Here is a 19,308-nt window from a genome sequence, read left to right as displayed (position 1 = left end):
ACTCAGACTAAGATATTCGTCTATAATCGTATTCCTTTATCACTACTGAGAACCAAAATATTAGGGTGGGTTTTTAAAAACGATACCGTTGCCCTGTAAACTTTATCTATCTCAGAAAGTGGTTGACGAGGAAGAAAAGTAAAATTCAACAAAATATTGTTAAAAGGTAACCTATGATCAAGAAGGTCAGAATTATCAGAAAACGAATTGAAGGCCAAATTTGGCACCTAGAGACAATAACTGAAGTAATTTAATTTGATATCGTATAAATATATGTATGTAAGATGCATGGATATGAATGTTGATGTGCATGTTTATTACGTTGATTTTGAAAAAGCATTTGACAAAGTAATACATGAAAAATTACTCCAAATTCTAAAGACGAAAAACATAGACCATAGAGACTTACGAATAAGAACAAACCTCTACTGGAATCAAAGAGCACAAATCGTAATAGATAACTAACCCAGTCCAGAAATTGAAATCAGGAGAGGAGTTAGGCAGGGATGTATTACGTCCCCATTACTGTTTAATGTATATAGTGAAGCCATTTTTGAAGAAGCATTACTATCTCAAAGTGAAGGAATAATAATTAACGGAAGATCTATTAACAACATAAGATATGCAGATGACACCGTAATTATGGCAAGCTCTGCTGAACAACTCCAATTACTGATAAACAAAACAAACAGATTCAGTGAAAAATATGGACTAAAAATGAATATAAAAAAGACCAAATACATGATAATAACAAAGAAAACAAATAGACCAACAAACATACATTTGGGAAATGTACCGATACATACAAGTACTTAGGAACCTGGATTTCAGACAATAATGATCAAACTACCGAAATAAGAGCAAGGATAGAAATAGCAAGAAATGCGTTTGTAAAAATGAAAACAATTTTCTGCAACAAAGACCTTAGATTAGAACTAAGAGTAAGAGCACTGATATGCTACGTGTTTTCGATATTGCAATATGGGCTTGAAAGCTGGACATTAAAGCAAGAACACATAAATAAGTTACAGTCCTTTGAAATGTGGTGTTACAGGAGGATGCTTAGAATAGCATGGACACAGAAGAAAACTTACACGGAAGTATTGCGAGAAATGGGCAAAGAATGCGAAATATTAAACACAATAAAAATAAGAATGAGGGGACAGCGATATGAACTGCTGAGGCTGATAATACAGGGAAAGATAAGAGGAGGAAGGAGTATAGGAAGAAGGAGAGTGCCATGGTTGAAGAATTTAAGGGACTGGTTTAAATGCAGTTCTATAGAACTCTTCAGAGCAGCAGTAGATAGAGTAAAGATAGTGATAATGATATCCAACAAGAAGAAATATACGTATCTTATGTATATATATATATATATATATATATATATATATATATATATATATATATATATATATATATATATATATATCAGTCAGATTATAGATTAATTAGTCAGATTAATCGAAGAATCCATATTGGACGAAAAGAACATCAAAATGTCATCGAAAGTTGAGAAAAAACCATATTTCTTGCAAAACATGTCTCAAATACAGGATATATAATCAGTCTGACCCAAATGACGATGTTAGCTAATATTGAAATTAAAATAAAACGTGAAATAAGAGCAGCAATATAAATTGAAAGAAATCTCAACAATCTAAAGCAAAGAGATGATGCAAAAAGCTTCCAATAACATGGAAAACAGTGTTGAAGAATAATACAAAAATAAATCATCAAATTGACCAGTAAGGATTGATATTTTAAAGTATATCAATGTCGATGCCATCACACTACTCGAAACACTACCACGTAAGTGAAGATAAAAATTTTAATATAAAAACATATTAGGATGCCTTAGTATATGTAAACCTGCAACACTTATATAATTTATGCATTTAATCGATTAAAAAGAGTCTATACCTTTTGTGTATACCGGTATATTTTGAATGAATAACTTTATAATAAGTAAAAAAATAATTAAACTTGTTCACTGTGTTACTGATTACATTATAAGTAAGTAGCTTCTATAATAAAAAATATCGTACAACCCTCGTATCGGTGTAAGCACGATTAAAACTTTAAATAAAACTTTCGATTAAATGCAGAAAGATTTTTAACAGTGTATAAATATCTAGTTATCCACTTTTTATGAACAAAATAATCTTTTAATAACATACTTTAAATCTCTAATTTTCACACGTTCCTTGTATAATTAATTAGTTAATCAGAAACATAAAATTACATGAAAAATATATCTAGAAATAAACAGAAACTGGCGACATTCTGTTAATTTAGATTATTTAGGTTAGCAGTTATTACTGGTAAACATAATCGGGACGCACTGTATATCTAGAATTTAGCTAAGGTGACTAATTGAGATTATGAATTTCGGTAGGGATTAAAATCGAACAAGGGCAGGAATAAAAGGTGAAGAGCGGTCGTAAAGCACGTTGCACCGAAGGGGTGGAGGAGGAGGTGAAAGCGACAACAGGCATCGTCTGACAGCGACAAGTAGAGAGAGCAGAACATCGGATAAGTAGCGGAGTGTAGAGCACATCGACAAGCATAGTAAGAGAAGTGTAGAAAAGAAGAAGGAAAGACTGGCACTGGCAGGCGGAAAATAGCGTGACGGTGGTCGAGTCGTGTCTGTAGGTGCGAACAGGGTACGCGGTTAGCTGTGTACACGCGGGCGATCCATCACGCGGCCCCATTGGGCGAGACGAGGAGGCGGGGCGAGGCGGTACCAGCGGCTCGCCCTCCGAGGGGAAAAATGCCGCGCGGGAGGGAACGGAAAAAGAAGTAGGGCGCATTTTTAGTGGTGGTGGATCAATCGGTCCGTCGAGGGGAGGCCGCAAAAATGTATCTCAGAAAGAGAGACACAGTCCCCGGAGAAAAGTTGGCTGAACCCCGCCACTCGCGACTATTTTTTACGGATCGCCGCGACTACTGCGCTTGTGTTGTGTGATCGCGACAATTTGTCGCCGTTAAAAGAATTCCGTGACATCAGTAGTAGCGTTCTGTCGGTTGCAAAAACAGGACTCGTTAGAGACGCTCTGACCACAGAAGAGGCCCCCTCCCGCCTCCCTCCCCACTCCGCTCCACCCACTAGGCACATTCGCAAAAATCGCGGGTAGCCAGAAAGAAGTGCACGGCCAACTACGACCGCAATTGTCACCTGGACGTTTCGTCCGCTACCGAATTTTTACGCTCTTCGGCCACGTGGCTTGTGACAAGTGCAAAACATTATCGCATAGTGATATCGTGCGGGTGTGCTGGAAGCCATGCTTCCCTTGGCGACGACTCAGTGAGTGCAGCAGCGACTGGGACACACCATGTCCCAGTTTGGCTTCCGAGCATCACCCAATACTCAGGTACCGTACCGTTATACTTAGTACCCTATCACTTATTCAAACAAGGATAATTCTACAGCGGTCCTGCGCTGTTCGCCGCCACAACATCCTTACGAGATGTTACTACCCCCTTGTGTCCTATATCTAACCACTTACAAGTTTCTCTTGTGCCGGAAATCCCACCGACATTACTTAGCATGGCTTAAGAGACAATTTGTGAGAGCAAAACTTCATCTTGTATGTTTGTAATTACTAAACTAATTATTTTAACATCCATTTTCTGGTTAAAACACATTTAAATATCATAAGTCATTCATTTTAAGAAAATTTTGATATAATCACCTTAAAATAAACAAAACTACCAACAGCCACTTCATTAACTTTGTCTCAAATAATCAATCCATTGTTTTAATCAATGTTGATATCACTAAGACATCGATAGAAAATTTTCAAAATAATTTTTTTTGTCAACAACAAATCTTCACGTTTAAAAATATTATCCAACGTATGTTTAGTGGTTAATGTGTAGTGTTTTTTAATTGTGGGTTTGAAGTCATCTAAGACTCCATGGTCTCTTCTTTGTCTGTCAGCTTTGTCAAACATCATGGTATCATCGGCCGAGACTCTGAGATATTTTCGCTTTGTTGTTCAGCTTTTGAATAGTCAAATATCACATATGTCTTATGTGCATAAAAATGACATAGAGTGCTACTTCTTTTGTAAGTAGATATTCATCAATAAATATAGCATATTCAGATCATAATCTATTATATGATGCATGATCAATTCAGTGCTCATCTAAAGTGAAAGACAGTCTATTTTTTACTGGGAATAAGCCGCAATTTTATTTTAAAATAAGTTTATTTTTATCATTTCGATTTCTACTTCGGAAATCGTTCTTAACTAAGTCGAAACTTATTTTAAAGTAAAATTGTGGCTTATTCCCAGTAAAAGTAGTAAACTGTATTAAGATGCCACAAGAAAATAGCTTCAGAATAATATTGAGAAAGACAATCGTGTTCAGTTGTTTCCTTTTTCATTCACAGTAGTACTTTTATCGTTTTTAGATACAGATCTTAATGCAGAATTTTGAAAAGTTATCTAAAGAACTGTTGCCATGAAGACGTATTCCTGTTTATTTATTTGCCTTTTCATCTCAGTAGTTTTCAGTTTTTCGATGCATATTCTAGGATATATACACTGTTTATACACGTTTATAGATTATACTATAGATTCGCGCCAATCTGTACAAAACTAATTTATTTCCTGGTACAATATTCAATAGTCAATAAAGGCAAAGAAACTAGACGTCAGTTGTATTTCATCATTCCACTAATTTATATAAATTTGTCTATAACAACACTTCGTGATCTTTCTAGTAACATAAAAATGTAGTTAAAATAAAAAAACTAGTCAACCACTCAATATAAAACCAATTTTATGTTCATGAATCCTATTGACATTCTAAAACCAGTAGCAATATTTATACAGTGTTCACCATCAATTTTTATGTGATAAGTTTTCCATATTTGTTACAGGTTTTTTACATTTCTTTTTATTATAGGAAGTAGGTAGATTTTGATGTGTACATAATATACACACATTTCCTTTCTTTGGTTTGTTAGAGATCATTCGTTTTAATTGTTTGTATAAGTAATTACAGCTTTCTTCTAAGTTTTAAGAGATGTAATATAAGAAATCTGTCTTTCCTAATTTAAGTAATATATTTTTTTATATATATTTATTCTGAATGGATTCTTCCTACTTTTTATTTTATTTTGCTATCCAATTACATTATTTTTTAATGATTACGACAGTATCCTATTTTTTTTGTCCAATAACTTTTTGTCCAATTTTCTTATAGCTAATTCATCTCTATTTGTATTTTCTTCTTATAGCATCACTTGTTTTAGCTGTTCACACATTCATTTTCATTATTATTTTCTTCTAATTTTCTTATCTAAGTTTGTATGTAACCTAAAAGATTTTTTTTTCTATTTAATTTAACCATTTTACCGAAATATTATCCTATTAACTTTTAACATTAATATGTTCAAACTTTTTTTGCAAGAATTCATCCCAATAGAAGAGTATATTCAATGTTTGTTAGATACCTTGTTAATCATGTTACTGTGAGAATATCTTCATAAATTTAATTCAAGTGAGATAAAACTTTGCGATTGTAATGGTAACACTGACGATATCAATCATTGGATGTTCGGGTGCATATGTATAATGATGCTGCTATGAAGTATGTATTAGAAAAACTGATAAAAGAAGAAATACGTCTTCCTCAGTGTCAATCTGTTATTTTATATATCTCGTCATAATATTAGGCTTAACCAAATTTTTTGGGGATATTTAAAAAGCACTAAAATAAAAAATTTAGGATGGAATGTGTAATGTGAATGTATAAATCTAGCTTTGTTACCATTCTCTATCCTTGTTATATATTTACCTAATAGCCGTTGCCTTTCTTGTGGTTTAATAAAGTCGCTATAAAAGGCACCTTAGCGTGAAAAGTATCCCTATATTATGTAATCCCTTGTTGGTTCTAAATATTCACTTTAAGTTGGTTAGGGCCCTGAAGGTTACTAATGAAAGTATGGTTTCTTGTCAATCTACTGATTCTTGCGATACTGATATTTACATTATATTTTTAATTGTCTCTAGGCTAAGTACTATTTTGTTAACTAATGCAATAGGTTAATACATCATTAACAAATTCAAGTAGTCAAATAAATCACCGTGGCTGAACGGATCAAGTTATTCAAAGCCATAAATAAAAAAATATACTTTTTTTATAGTTTCTTCCATCTAATTTAATTTTGCCTTCTATTTTGATCATATTCTATTAAAATTCTCAACACCTGATGAGATATCTTACTATTTCATTGTATTATGTTTTTCTTAGTTGCTTATAGTCAAATTCCATTATCCAGTTAGGTTCTCTTTTTTTTCTAATTTGATCCTGTTGTCCAAAGATTGTTTAAAATTAATATCGCCTTGTTTTATATTATCTAATCATTTCCGTGTGATACTTTAACTTAAGCCAGTGTCAATGGCAAAATTTGAATCTTTTAACTTTCATTTATTAGCCTTTACCACCTTAAATAACATGCTTGCTTTAGATTGGAATAAAATTAAGATAGCTATGATGGTAACCAACATTCTGAGAGGATGTGGTACATAAAGAAGAAGTGGCTTTACCTTACCATTATAATTCAATTTCTACCTCTTCCAATGTATTCCAGTATCGGACTTTAGAATATGTAAATAGATAATGAGTCATCTCAAACGTTTTCCTGATTAAATTTTAAAAGTGCATTGAACAATTGTGATATATTATCATTTATCTTCAAATTCAAGATAATTTCTTTTTTTATGATTTTGTATGGTTTCCTTCTTTGTGTTACATACATTTATACACTTTTATTAGAACTAACAATAGAATATTTCCCAAATGGTTTCATATTTTTTGTTCTTACATGTTTGCAGTTTAATTGCACAATCCTAAAAATAACATTCATTTATGTCTAATTAAGCAAATTAAATAAATTCCTAGTTTATGTTGCAAATAAAAATCTTGTGTACTCATATTTTTATTTTGTCAGAATGTTAACGTCTTGAAAGAAAGACAACAATTTAAATCATTATTACAATTGTAATAACAATTTTATTTCTTTTTTATTGAATATAATTGTACTCTAGCTCATTAAATGACTGTTCTGGGAGGAAATATTTCGTAAAACCTTTGTACTTCTAATTAACTCTTAAAAATAAAATGATGCTTTCGTCGCTTTCGTCCTCTACAGCACTCTGTTCTCCCAGTAACCTTCTCTGATGTCTATCTATAATATCATTTACTATGTAAGTTTTCTATCTGAGGCAGGTTTTCTTCCCGGCCGGTCCCACTCCTATTCTTTGTACATGCCCGTACCACTACAGGGCTCTGTTTTCCAACATTTTTGTAATTGACCATTCTACTTCCATTTTATTCCATATTTTCTCTGCTTTATTCTATCCTCTCTGGTGATTAAGACATCTTTTCATAAAGTCCAATTCAACTGTGATTATTTTATTTCGTGTTGTTGTTGTCATTGGCCATATACTTCCACTCCACATAGGGTAGTTATTCAGCACTATGCTCTGAAAGATTTTTTTTTTGTTGTTTTCTTTGCTTAGAGTCTTGTTCGATATAACTCCATGGAGTGTTTTCGTGACTTGTTTTCCCAGTGCTATTTTCATTTCTATATATTTCATACAAGTACCATCTCGGCTTGTCATTAACCGTAAATAAAAGTCTGATAACTCTTTAGTCTCTTCTTCTAACCGGAATTTCAAATGTGTAACCCTCAGATCCAATACATAAGTATTCGGTCTTACACATATTTATCTTGAGTCCCCATAGCTCATATTCTTCCTTTAGTCTTCTTATCATATATTCCATGTCTGTTTGAGGTCTTTTGTTGCGGTGCTTGATCTTGACATTTTGCCTTATGTTATTTGCACCTCCGTTTTTTTTATATAGTCTTTGTGTTATATTCACTCATTTCTCGCTAACGTGCATTTTCCATTGCTTCCCATAGTTGTTTTCTGAACACGCTATCACATGCTTTCTTACAAGTTTATACAGGTCACATCTATTTCAATATTTTTCTCTTTGTTCTTTTCGGTCACTTGTCTCATGACGAATATATTATGTAGAGATGATCTGGCTTTTCGGAGTCTGGTTAGTTTCGCCATAGTGGTCCATGTGTTTTATTTTTTTTTTATAACTGTGGAAAAGATTCTTGTTATTGAAGGCATTACACTGTTATTTGTTGACTTTTTGTCACCTATTTCGAAAATGTACTAGATGTATGATTAATTCCAGTCATCTGGAATAAACTTATTTTTAAAGTTATAAATCTTAAATAGATAATTTGTAGAAGATATTTAGACTGGCTAAGAGGCAAAGATGACCACTTCACAAAGTGGAGTTTTTGTAATAAATCATGTCAAAGTTAACTTTAAATAAAAAATACAATTTTTATGATACAAAAAATTTTTATTTTTGTTAAGGAATAGCTAATGTCTTAAATCAACATTTATATATATTATAATTATTATTATATATAAGTTAGAATATTTTAATTTCTGTGTTCAAAAGTATAGACACATTTGCCGTTACAAATAAAATATATTTCTAGAGTAACTTATGTGTTAAGCTATGATTAGGCACATTTGCCACAAAGAAAACTAAAGCAAGTATTGCCCAAAACAAAAATTTAGATAAACCGAAAACAAATCTCCAACTTACCTAGTTAGCTAAAAACATATTTTAGTTCGTATTTTTAATTTTCATGTACAATTGCTTCTTGTTCTTCTAAGCCCTCATCTACTACTTTGGAACTATCTTTCAATCCAAAATAAAAGCTGTGGAACTCAGGCGGAATAAACTTAAGTAAGTCCATTAAATCCTTTTTCTATTGTTTTGATATTGCTCTCCTATTTGGATACAGAACATACATCTGTACACTCAGGAGTAGGAAGCATTTTCTGAAGATCAAACACTAAAACTTGATATTTTTTGCTGTGATTCTTTTGCTTTAATTATACTTTGCTTTTTGCCTGCTTTTCATTGGAGTAATTCCAATTTAACTTTTGCATCCTGTTTACGCTATTCTAAAGTATCAGGTTATTTTATTTCAGTAAAGACTATCACACCTTTGACAAGTATATTTACATGGTGCATGAAAATGCAAATTAAACTTGGTGTTAAAAATTTTGCGAAACATAAACAGCGACAGAGGTTTTCTTAAGTCTTCTGTGTGCATATTTTTTTATACTTTCGATACATGATTATCTCGTCGGGAGTAATGGGATTCGTATGCTGGGAACATTTCAATGAAGTCACCTAAATACCGCCGCTCTTCAATATTGGTTTTATTATGAGGTGGATGTTAGCGCCTTGCATTTTGAATAGGTGTCAAATGTTCTTGTTTTCGTGCTAAAGCTAATGAAATTTTTTCATCTGTAATGGAAACTGTGTCTTTAAAAAAGTTCATTTATACCACTTAGTCACAACCATTTTCTTCCTGTAAAGTATCTTCACGAGTTATAGACCTACGTGAATTTTGATTTTTGGTATATTTTACATATTTGTTTATGGATATTAAGGAATATCTTGCTTGTTTTTTATTCAAATATTAATAATATTGTAACTGTCTTACCTGAAGACTCTACATTATTTGAAGAACATGCGAAAAGACATTTTGTTAGTGGGAAAACCAGTTTTTACATAGACAGGTACACCATACCAACAAAAATTTAGTTTAGACTGATTCTACACACAATTTTTATAGAAATTATAAGCACTTATTAAGCCTAATCCAGTAAAAGAAATTTTTGGAGTTAGACACCCTTGCCTCTAAGCCATTCATTTCATACTGGATCGAGTTATTGGTTTTCTAATGTCTTCTTCTTCTTCCTCCTCTTTATAAGAAATTCTGCTTGTTCATTGGCAGATTAATACCTCTATTTGCGCCGTCTTTTGATACTTCTTCTGCCGATTGGTGACATATCTCTTTTGACGACATCCACGGATCTCCTCCATTCTGCTTACGTGGTTATTCCATTCTTTTTTTCAATTTTGTGTCTATTCATTTATACACTGTAGGACACATACATTTTCTTCTCATGCCTTCACTTCTTCTCTTTCGATAACTCAGCGTATTTCCTGTAATTCTTCTCAGTACTCTCATCTCTGCCGTTTCCACTAGCCTTTGTGTTATGGCTTTGTGTCGGGTCTTGTTTTTGAGGCATATGTCATTATTGTTCTGACACTGGCTTTATAAATTCTTGACTTCATATCAGTGTTAATGTATCTGTTTCGCCATATAGTGTTATTAAGGCATCCTGCCAGTCTATTTGCCTTTTGTTCTTGATCTCTCATTTCTTTGTCCAGGTCTCCATAGCTAGACAGTATAATTCTCAAGTTTTGCTAATATGTGGTGAAAACAGCTTAAAATTACATGCTCGGTATTAAAGTATTGCAAATTAAAGACGAGTTGTTTGACAGCGTCTTCAAGATGAGTAGAGATGAGAGCCAAACGTTCCGCATAGGATTCCAGAAATTACGCCAGCTGATTGAGACTGAGTTCAAGTTAGCCGTAATTGAGGAAATTTTCAGTAACATACAGTAGCGAATGGTTTTCTGTAAAAATACCATGTTATTTTAGACTACTATATGCGTCACAACTAACAAATCAAAGTAAACAGTCAAAAAATCACTCGTGTACATTATATTTGTACATACACACTTGCATTGTTGTTTACATACAACAATAAATCACCAAGATACGATATCAAAAAATGAAATTAAATGGTTACATTTTGATCTCAATTTTTTTTAAACGAATTTTATATAGAAAATTTCACGTATAAAAAAGACTGTTACAAATGAAAATAAATTGGTTTTCGGTAAAAGATCTAAAAGTAATTGTGACTTGGAACATATGAATTATTGAGCTGTGCTTGCCATACATACCCATTAGTACAGATCAGATATATGCATATATTTCAGCTGCATTTGTCATCATTGTTTATGTACATATAAAGAATGATGCCAAATATATCTTGGTACATTGAATGACATAGCTAGAAAATTGTGTCGTTATCAGTTTTACACAATATATTCAGAACCTTAATAACTGGACTAACAGGTTTGTTTGCCTATCCGGTTTATGGAAAACTCGTTTAGTCTGAGACCAAGGTTACAGCTGTTAAATGAGATTTATAATTTTTATCACAGGGATCTTTGGTTTTCATGTCTAAAGTTGCATTCCTGCAAGCCAATGTTATGTGTCAACCTATTGATTTTTTTGTATCACATCTTTTTAGTCTTAAAGGTTAGGTTTTAGACTCTAAAATTTTTACTTTTTCGCATGTCAAAAGCCTATTTTTTAAGCATTTCAGAAGTATTTTTTTGCCAGACTTTATCCTATAGGGTAACTCCGAGGAACAGACAATATTCGAGAAGAAGGTTCTAACTACTTTTGATTTGTTATTTATATATAATATTAGCAATTGTATTTCCTTGAAAAGTGTGCAAGATAGACAATACTAGACATTTATTTATTTATATAAATTTATTTATACTTACTAAACTTACATATCTTGCTATATGCTGATAAAATTGCTACAAATTAAAAGGCATGTTGGTAGTAAACAATTTTATACGAGTATACAGTTAATGCTGCTGTTGATCGTTCCACAATTCTAATGAATTCAATTTATTGTTCTTTTCCAACTGTTAATCTGACCTATATCTTGTGTAAAGTGAGAACAAGTGATGAGTGTTAGTTTTTTCCGTCGCCTACATAAAAGACTTGTAGGCTTCGTATTGTTTTTCACATCCTGCCACTATAAAATATTTGTAAACTAAGTTGAAGAGTGTAGGTATGTAGGCACACAATTAGCTACTGTTGTGACAGTCGAAAAACACTTTGTCTTTTTTTCAAAAATCAAAAAATAAGATTGTTTTAATTTTTTACAAATAAAATTGTTTAATTGATTTACGCAGTTAGACACCTCTATATAAAGAAATAGTTCTCTCTCATAACGACGTACCTGTCAATTAGACAAAGGTCTATAATATAGAAATACCTTTTCTTCTTCTTTCAGTACCCTGTCCGATTATCGAACGTTGACGATCATATTGGCAATAATAACTTTGTTTACGGCGGCTCTAAATAAATTAGCGGTGGTCTCTTGATACCATTCTCGGAGATTTCGGAGCCAGGATGTTCTTCGTCGGCCTGGGCTTTCCTTCCGGCGATCTTACCCTGTATTATGAGGTGTAGAAGGTTATACCTCTCTGGATGTCTCATTACATGACCGAAATATTGTAACTTTCAATTTTTTATCGTTTTTGTTATTTCTGTGCTCTTTTTCATTCGATGTAAAACTATTTCATTTCTTATTCGATCAACCCAACTTATCCGCAATATTAGCCGATAAATCCACATCTCAAAGGCCTCTAATTTTTTCACTAATGTCTCTGTAAGGGTCCAGCTCTCCATACCATACAGCAATGTGGAGAATATGTAGCAGCATATTAATCTGACTTTAAGGTTTAACGTAATATCTTTATTAATTAGAATTTTCTTTAATTTATAGAAGGCGGCTCTGGCTTTTTCAATGCGTATTCTTATTTCTTTATTTATATCCCAGTTATCGTTAACGTTTGCACCCAAGTAGGCAATATTGTGGACTCTTTCTAACTCCGTTTTGCTGACAACCATAAGTTTTGTCTTCTTTATAAACCTCTTTATAAGTCGTTGCAGGTCTTCTTCATTGGAGGTAATAAGTACCGTGTCGTCTGCATATCTGAGATTGTTGACATTAATTCCGTTGATTATAATGCCTGTTCGGAGTAGATATTAAAAAGTAGAGGCGATAGAATACATCCTTGTCTCACTCCACGTCGTATTTCTACTGCTTCCGTCGTGTTGTGTTCAGCTCGTATGTTTGCACATTAATGCCAATACAAATTTTTGATAATACGGTCTCGGTCATCAATTCCCACCTGTTGCAAGAAACCTATAAGTTTGTCATGGTTAACTCAGTTAAAGGCCTTTTCGACGATAAAACACATATATACTGGTTGTTCCATATCCCTACTTCTTTGAAGCATGACCTGCAAACTGAAGAGTGCTTCTCTGGTTCCGAGGTTGTTTCTGAAACCAAATTGTTTCACTTGGTTGTACTTCTATTTTGTTGTAAATTCTCGAGTGCAGTATTCTTTTTTTCGGTATCATTACAAATGTTGACAGTAGCCAGTCTGTTGGTATATGTCCTGTTTCGTATATTTTATTAAAGAGGCTTAGAAGAGAATGTTTGCCTTTATCGTCGAGCAGTTTGATTATTTCGCTTGGAATTTCATCTGGACCGGTTGCTTTCCTATTCTTTGATAGCTTTATAGCTCTTTCCATTTCATCGAGTGTTATGTTTGGACCAGTCGATATGTTTTTGGTTTGAATTTCTGTTCTATCGTCATCAAACAGCTCTTTAATATATTATTTCCACCTCTCTAATCTGTCTTGTTCATTGACTATAATATTTCCTTGTTTATCAAGTAAATTACTTGCAGTTGATCTATATGTTCCAGTTATTTCTTTCACCTTTTTGTACATATTAAACGTGTCATTCTTTTTCTACAGTTCTTCTATTTCAAGACATTTGTTGCTGTACCATTTTTCCTTTGCATCCCGGATTTTCCTTCTGATATAGAAATATCTTTAAAAAAACAAAATACCTAAGACAATAAATGGGGAGGTGCTGGGTTCTCGGGATACAGACAATTTCAAACTGAATCTTAATACCAGATGAATAAAACTATGTGCACAATTGTGGTAACACAGCAAGTATTGAAGGAAGAGGGACTGCTGGAATATTTTGAATAATTTCCGATACGCTGACGTTACTGTTCTTGTTGCTGATAATGAATAAGTTCTTCAAACGCTAATACGAATCAAAACGACGAGCTGAAATTGCTCCTTCCGCTCCAGGCAATTTTTTGAGGTAGGGAACAAAAGTTATTTAATGAAAATACATTTTACGATAGTTGTATGTATAATAGAAGAGATATTCACCTATGAGAGCCAAAAAAATGTTTGAAGTAGTTTGAATTTATATGACAATTTATAGTGTTTACCAGAATATCCACATCTGGATATCATTAAAATGTAACTATGTATTTAATTTATAAAGTCACAACAAATATTAAAAAATAAAACATATATAAAAAGACACTGAACAATTTAATTATATTAAGAACAAAGCAAAAAATAAAAGAACATTATTTTTATTACTTAAGAAAACTTTCAAAATGTTCCGCTGAGCAAAGTCCAGGTTTGTCCGGGCAAGCATTGTCTCATTAGTTTACGTACTCCACGTCTTTTACAAATTGAACAAACTTTTCGTAGACCCCTCTTTTTTCCAATTTCTTTTGGAAAATCGGCCATTGCATGCAACGGTTTCCCAGATGTAGTAGGTTGATTTTTTATATTCATTTTTTGATATCCTTTACTATATTTCAGAAGTATCCCCCGGCAGCAGAGTTTTGTGTATTTATACATTGAAACTTGTTTTTGATGTAAAATGTTTTGGCTGTAAAATTTGATGTTTTGGCTGTAAAATACTCTTGGAGTTCAATAGCATAAGATATAAAAGGTGCAAATCTATTTTGGTGAACCACGTGTACGATTTCCGCAAAGGACTGTTTAACATCTTGGTTCACTGCATCAACTGATCCCATATTTTGATTGTAGAATTCAATATGTTTCGGTTTGTTATAATAGAGAAGATTTCCTCCTACAACATATCGTTCTCTTTCGCAAAATCTTGCAGTATGTTTACTGGTAAGCAGATACCAATGTTAATTCTCTTGGAAAGCCCCTATTTAGTCGAATAGTGCCTGTGAGGAAAGTCTTTTGTGTCAATAAAAACTCGCAAAGACGAACGGATATATACCAATTATCTACAATCACTTCACGATTACTATTCAGTAGGTTTTGGCAAAGATAAACTACTATTTTCTAGGAAAAAGAAAGGTTTTCTGTTCCTGAAATGTGCGATATGTCATCTATATCCTTGCCGATATATATACAAAAAATTCCAAGTGTATCCTCCAAAGTTCAGATGCCCTGGGACATAAGGAAAATATTTTGATGCCAAATCGACTTCTTTTGCTTTTATGTACTGTCGAAAATGGAGTCGACCTTTATACAACATAAGTTGCACATCTATTGCGAAAACTGGGCCCTATAAGTTTTGACAATTATCTCTAATAAGAGCCATAAAAATGCCTAGTCTGCTAAGCAGCGCATTACTATTGACAAGTTCTGTTAGTGAAAATCTAAGGAATTTAAGAATTGCTAAAAAGCGATTTCGGCTCATAACAGATTTATGAAAAACTGGAGGACCAGTGCATATATTATCTGTACTCCAATAATCTGAAATTTGCGGACACTTGGTCAATCCACTGAGAAAATTTAGCGCTATAATACATACATTTTTTCTGTTGTCACTGGTTTATAAGTCAGACCAAAAACTTTCATGGCGGTGTGTGAATTATCATTAACATATTTATCAGCTGTTATATCGGTCCATTCGCATAGTTTTTTAACAATACTGCTACTTACAAATAACTCTTACTGCTACTTACAAATACTACTACTACTTACAAATAACTCTAATAACAGCTTACATTTTCTGTACAATCTTGAAAGTCAATATCTAGGTGAAAGTTATAGTCAAAGCAAAATTCGGGTATATCTCTTTAAAGCTTATCATCAAACGGATCCGTAACGGCTGTCCAGCCGCTCATCTGTACCCCATCAATGACTTCTTCCTCATCAGTTGATGAATAATTGCTGTCTGAATGGTTCTCGAAGTCACTGTTAGACATTTCATAACTCAAATCACTTTCAGACTCGAGATCCGAATCCATTTTTACTAATATAAAACACAATTACGTACCTAAGAGGCAAGAAAAAGAACACGTGCTCTTTTAGCAAACTCTAAACGTGCATTAATAAATATCTTGTCTCTTGTCCTGCGTTGGGTTACCACCAAACTGAACGTCGACCTTGAGCTGTTTACATTATTCTGGGAATTAAAAAAAATGGCTAACCATGATATTTCCGTATGGATATCCATGTTCTACTGTGATCCAAATTAATCTACAGAGCCCTACATCACTTTTACAGAGTGCATTAATATCCTCTATATGGATATCCGTATGTGGATATCATATTAAAGTTTGCCATATGTAAAAATATCCATACGTGGATACGATAAAGCGAAAGGGGTTAATATCGATAAAACGAAAAGTATGATAATCAGCAAAAACCCAATGTAAAGTACCATTTCTCCAAAGTACCAATTTCGTAAATGGAGTAGAGGAGAGGCATGGATTCTTACAGAAACAAGCAATAATAAAATACCAGCGTTTAAAATGTAGTGTTACAGAAGGATGATAATAGGGTAAATTAAAAAGAAGCAGAGGGCCTGGTAAACGACTTATCCCTTGGCTGAAAAATCAGAGACAGTGGACGAGTAAACCATCCTTTGGATTATCTAGAACCACTATATACAAACGGTGTCATGAAGATATAGCACGGGAAGAATATTGGCCTGTATTAAGAATCTTAAAAACAAATATCGGCAGTATTGCTAGACTAGGTAAAAAATGGTATACATAAGATATACTTATTATCATTATATATAAGAACTCAACTTTGAGATCCAAAATAAGGACACTGTATCTGTGGTTAGTAGATCAATGTAACGTTTGAAAGAACAAATGTCACAAAAACTTTTAAAATATTCAATATTGAATTCATAGGAAACTGAATTCCTCTAGTTTTCTGTATACCACGAATGACAAAAATTTTTATTTAAAAAAATTCCTTTATAAAAGGAATATTAATATAAAAAAACCCTATTGGGCTAAATCACAGAATGTTTTTGGAATAACTATTCCATCATCAGTACTATCCTAAAATAAGTATTACCACTTTAATTAACGCGAACGTGGAAGTTAAAATTTTGACCAAGGTTATAATATTATATTAACTGGATTTATATCTTTGAAACCACTAAATACATGGGTAAAAACCCTTCAAATATTTTTGTTTGTCATTAATTTTAAATTATATTTTTGATGTTAAACATTATAGTTTCTTGGTAGACTAAAAAAAGAAGAAAGTAAACTGCTGCATTCGCTTATGAATTTGAATGATTGAAAATCTACAGGTCACAAAAATTGAATGACCACACGCTATAGTGTATTTTTATGTATGAGAGAGTAATAAAACAATAAATTATGTATGCAAATCCCTAAACTGTTGATACGGGTGACTCAATGAAAAACAGATATTTGTCAACAAGTTTACAGAAGTATATAGGAAAACAATTTTAAATTGAGTATGACCACCAGGTATAAAGGTTGGAGCAGAATAGAATACAATTGTTGTGAGGGTTACTAATCCCTAAATAAGTTTGCCAGTGTCGGAGTGATGGAGGTTAACAGGTACTAATGAATTTGCAAGAAATGTAAGATGTTTATTTTATTGGATATATATAACCAATAAAAGTTTAATAAGTACCTACCTATTTGCAAAATAAAGTTTAATTCTTTAGATAAAATAAAACGTTTTATTTTATCTGAAATGAGTGCATTCCACGAAGTAAGGGTTTCAACAATCAAACATTTAATTCTTTAATTCCAGGAATCTACGACAGTAATTGACTAGATAATTACCTTCTAAACTTATTCCACAGAAAATGTGATAGTGGGTTTTTCCATTTTGTAGGAAGGTCCAAGTGGCGTATTCAAAATTCTTAACAGTTCACTAAAAGTAGGTACTTCAGTTGCAAGGTGCAGTTTATTGTGTATACTAGTGTTATGGAAAATTTGGAAGTGCCGTGTAAACCCCGAAAAATTGGTCCTCTAACAGTTAATGAAAAAACATTAATATTTAATTGTTTTAAATCATTTACAGACAAACGTTTATGTGAAAGTGTTAATGAGACCGTTGAGTTAGTTAGCAGTACACTTGGTGTTGGGAAATCTACGATTTACAGAGTTATTAAAGAAGAGAAATGTGGTAGTTTTCAAATGCCACGTAATGCTCCAGGGAAACCAAAATTTCAAATAGAATATCATTTTAAAGAAGGACTTCGACGGAAAGTGCATGAATTCTTCTTTAGACAAGAAGAACATTGGATAAAGTTCTTGTCTCAGTTCGAGATGATAAGGATTACCCAGAAATGAGTCGAAGTACGTTATGGAAACTTTTAAAAAAAATAGGCTTCCGCTGAAAAAAGAATCCCAGAAAGTCTATTTTACTAGAAAGAAGCGATATTGTCATATGGAGAAGACATTTTCTAAGAACCATAAAGGAAATGAGAAACCAAAAAAGAAAAATATTTTATGTTGATGAAACATGGATCAACGAGGGTCATACACCAAATAAATTTTGGCAGGATGAAACTGTTACAAGTCAAAGGCACGCTTTTGTAAATAACTTATCTACTGGTTTAAACCCACCATCAGGAAAGGGACGCAGGCTGATAATAGTACACATTGGCAGTTCAGACGGTTTTGTTGAAGGTGGTTTATTAACTTTTGAATCAACTCGTACCGGTGACTACCATGAAGACATGAACGCTGATGTCTTTCAAGAATGGTTCGAACAAATGATAGATCTTCTTCCTAAGAACTGTGTAATAGTAATGGATAATGCAAGTTATCACTCCAGACTTATAGATGGACTGCTCACAACCAAGTGGTTAAAAAGAGACTTGCAGAATTGGCTGAGTTCAAAAAATATTACGTACCATCCCGGATCTATAAGAAAGGAACTTTATTCGTTGTGTGCCCTTCATAAAGAAAAATTTAAAAAATACGAAATTGATGAAATTGCCAAAAATCGTGGAATGACAGTACTTAGATCCCCACCATATCATTGTGAATTAAACCCGATTGAACTGGTATGGGCACAGATAAAGACTGAAGTTTCAAGAAAAAATACCACTTTTAAAATTCATGATGTTAAACAGTTGTTTTTGGAGGCCGTAAATAATGTAAAACCTGAAAACTGGGAAAAGGCAGTAAATCACACTATTAAAGAAGAGGAAAAAATGTGGAAGCTGGACAATATTACCGATAAAATGATCGAGCCAGTTATTATAAATCTTGGTTCTGAAAGTTCATCTTCTGAATCTGATTTGGATTTGTAACAAGTAGCTGTAAGTTTTATATTAATATTTTTATTCATCTATTTAACATACCTTAGACGGACTTTTAAAAACTCTTTTTCTCTTTTGTAATTTTTAAAAATAAAAAAAAATGTGAATTTTTTAAAACCCTTTTTAATGTAGGCCAGTCAGTTCTAATATAGTG

General features: G+C 32.8%; 1 protein-coding gene across 1 annotated transcript in view; it reads left to right on the top strand.

The window, feature by feature from the left end:
- Positions 1-2,549: 2,549 nt before the first annotated feature.
- The window catches only part of mirr (iroquois-class homeodomain protein mirror), a 148,385-nt gene continuing 131,626 nt past the window's right edge, over positions 2,550-19,308 (top strand). Inside the window, exon 1 of the mRNA XM_072537946.1 lies at positions 2,550-3,374. Coding sequence (XP_072394047.1) covers positions 3,336-3,374 — 39 coding nt within the window. The 5' untranslated portion in view covers positions 2,550-3,335. The remainder of the gene's footprint in view (positions 3,375-19,308) is intronic.

This window comes from Diabrotica undecimpunctata, chromosome 7 (assembly GCF_040954645.1).
Source record: "Diabrotica undecimpunctata isolate CICGRU chromosome 7, icDiaUnde3, whole genome shotgun sequence".
Taxonomy (NCBI): domain Eukaryota; kingdom Metazoa; phylum Arthropoda; class Insecta; order Coleoptera; family Chrysomelidae; genus Diabrotica; species Diabrotica undecimpunctata.
The sequence above is the reverse complement of the archived record's forward strand: the minus strand, read 5'-3'. Positions and strand labels throughout refer to the sequence as shown.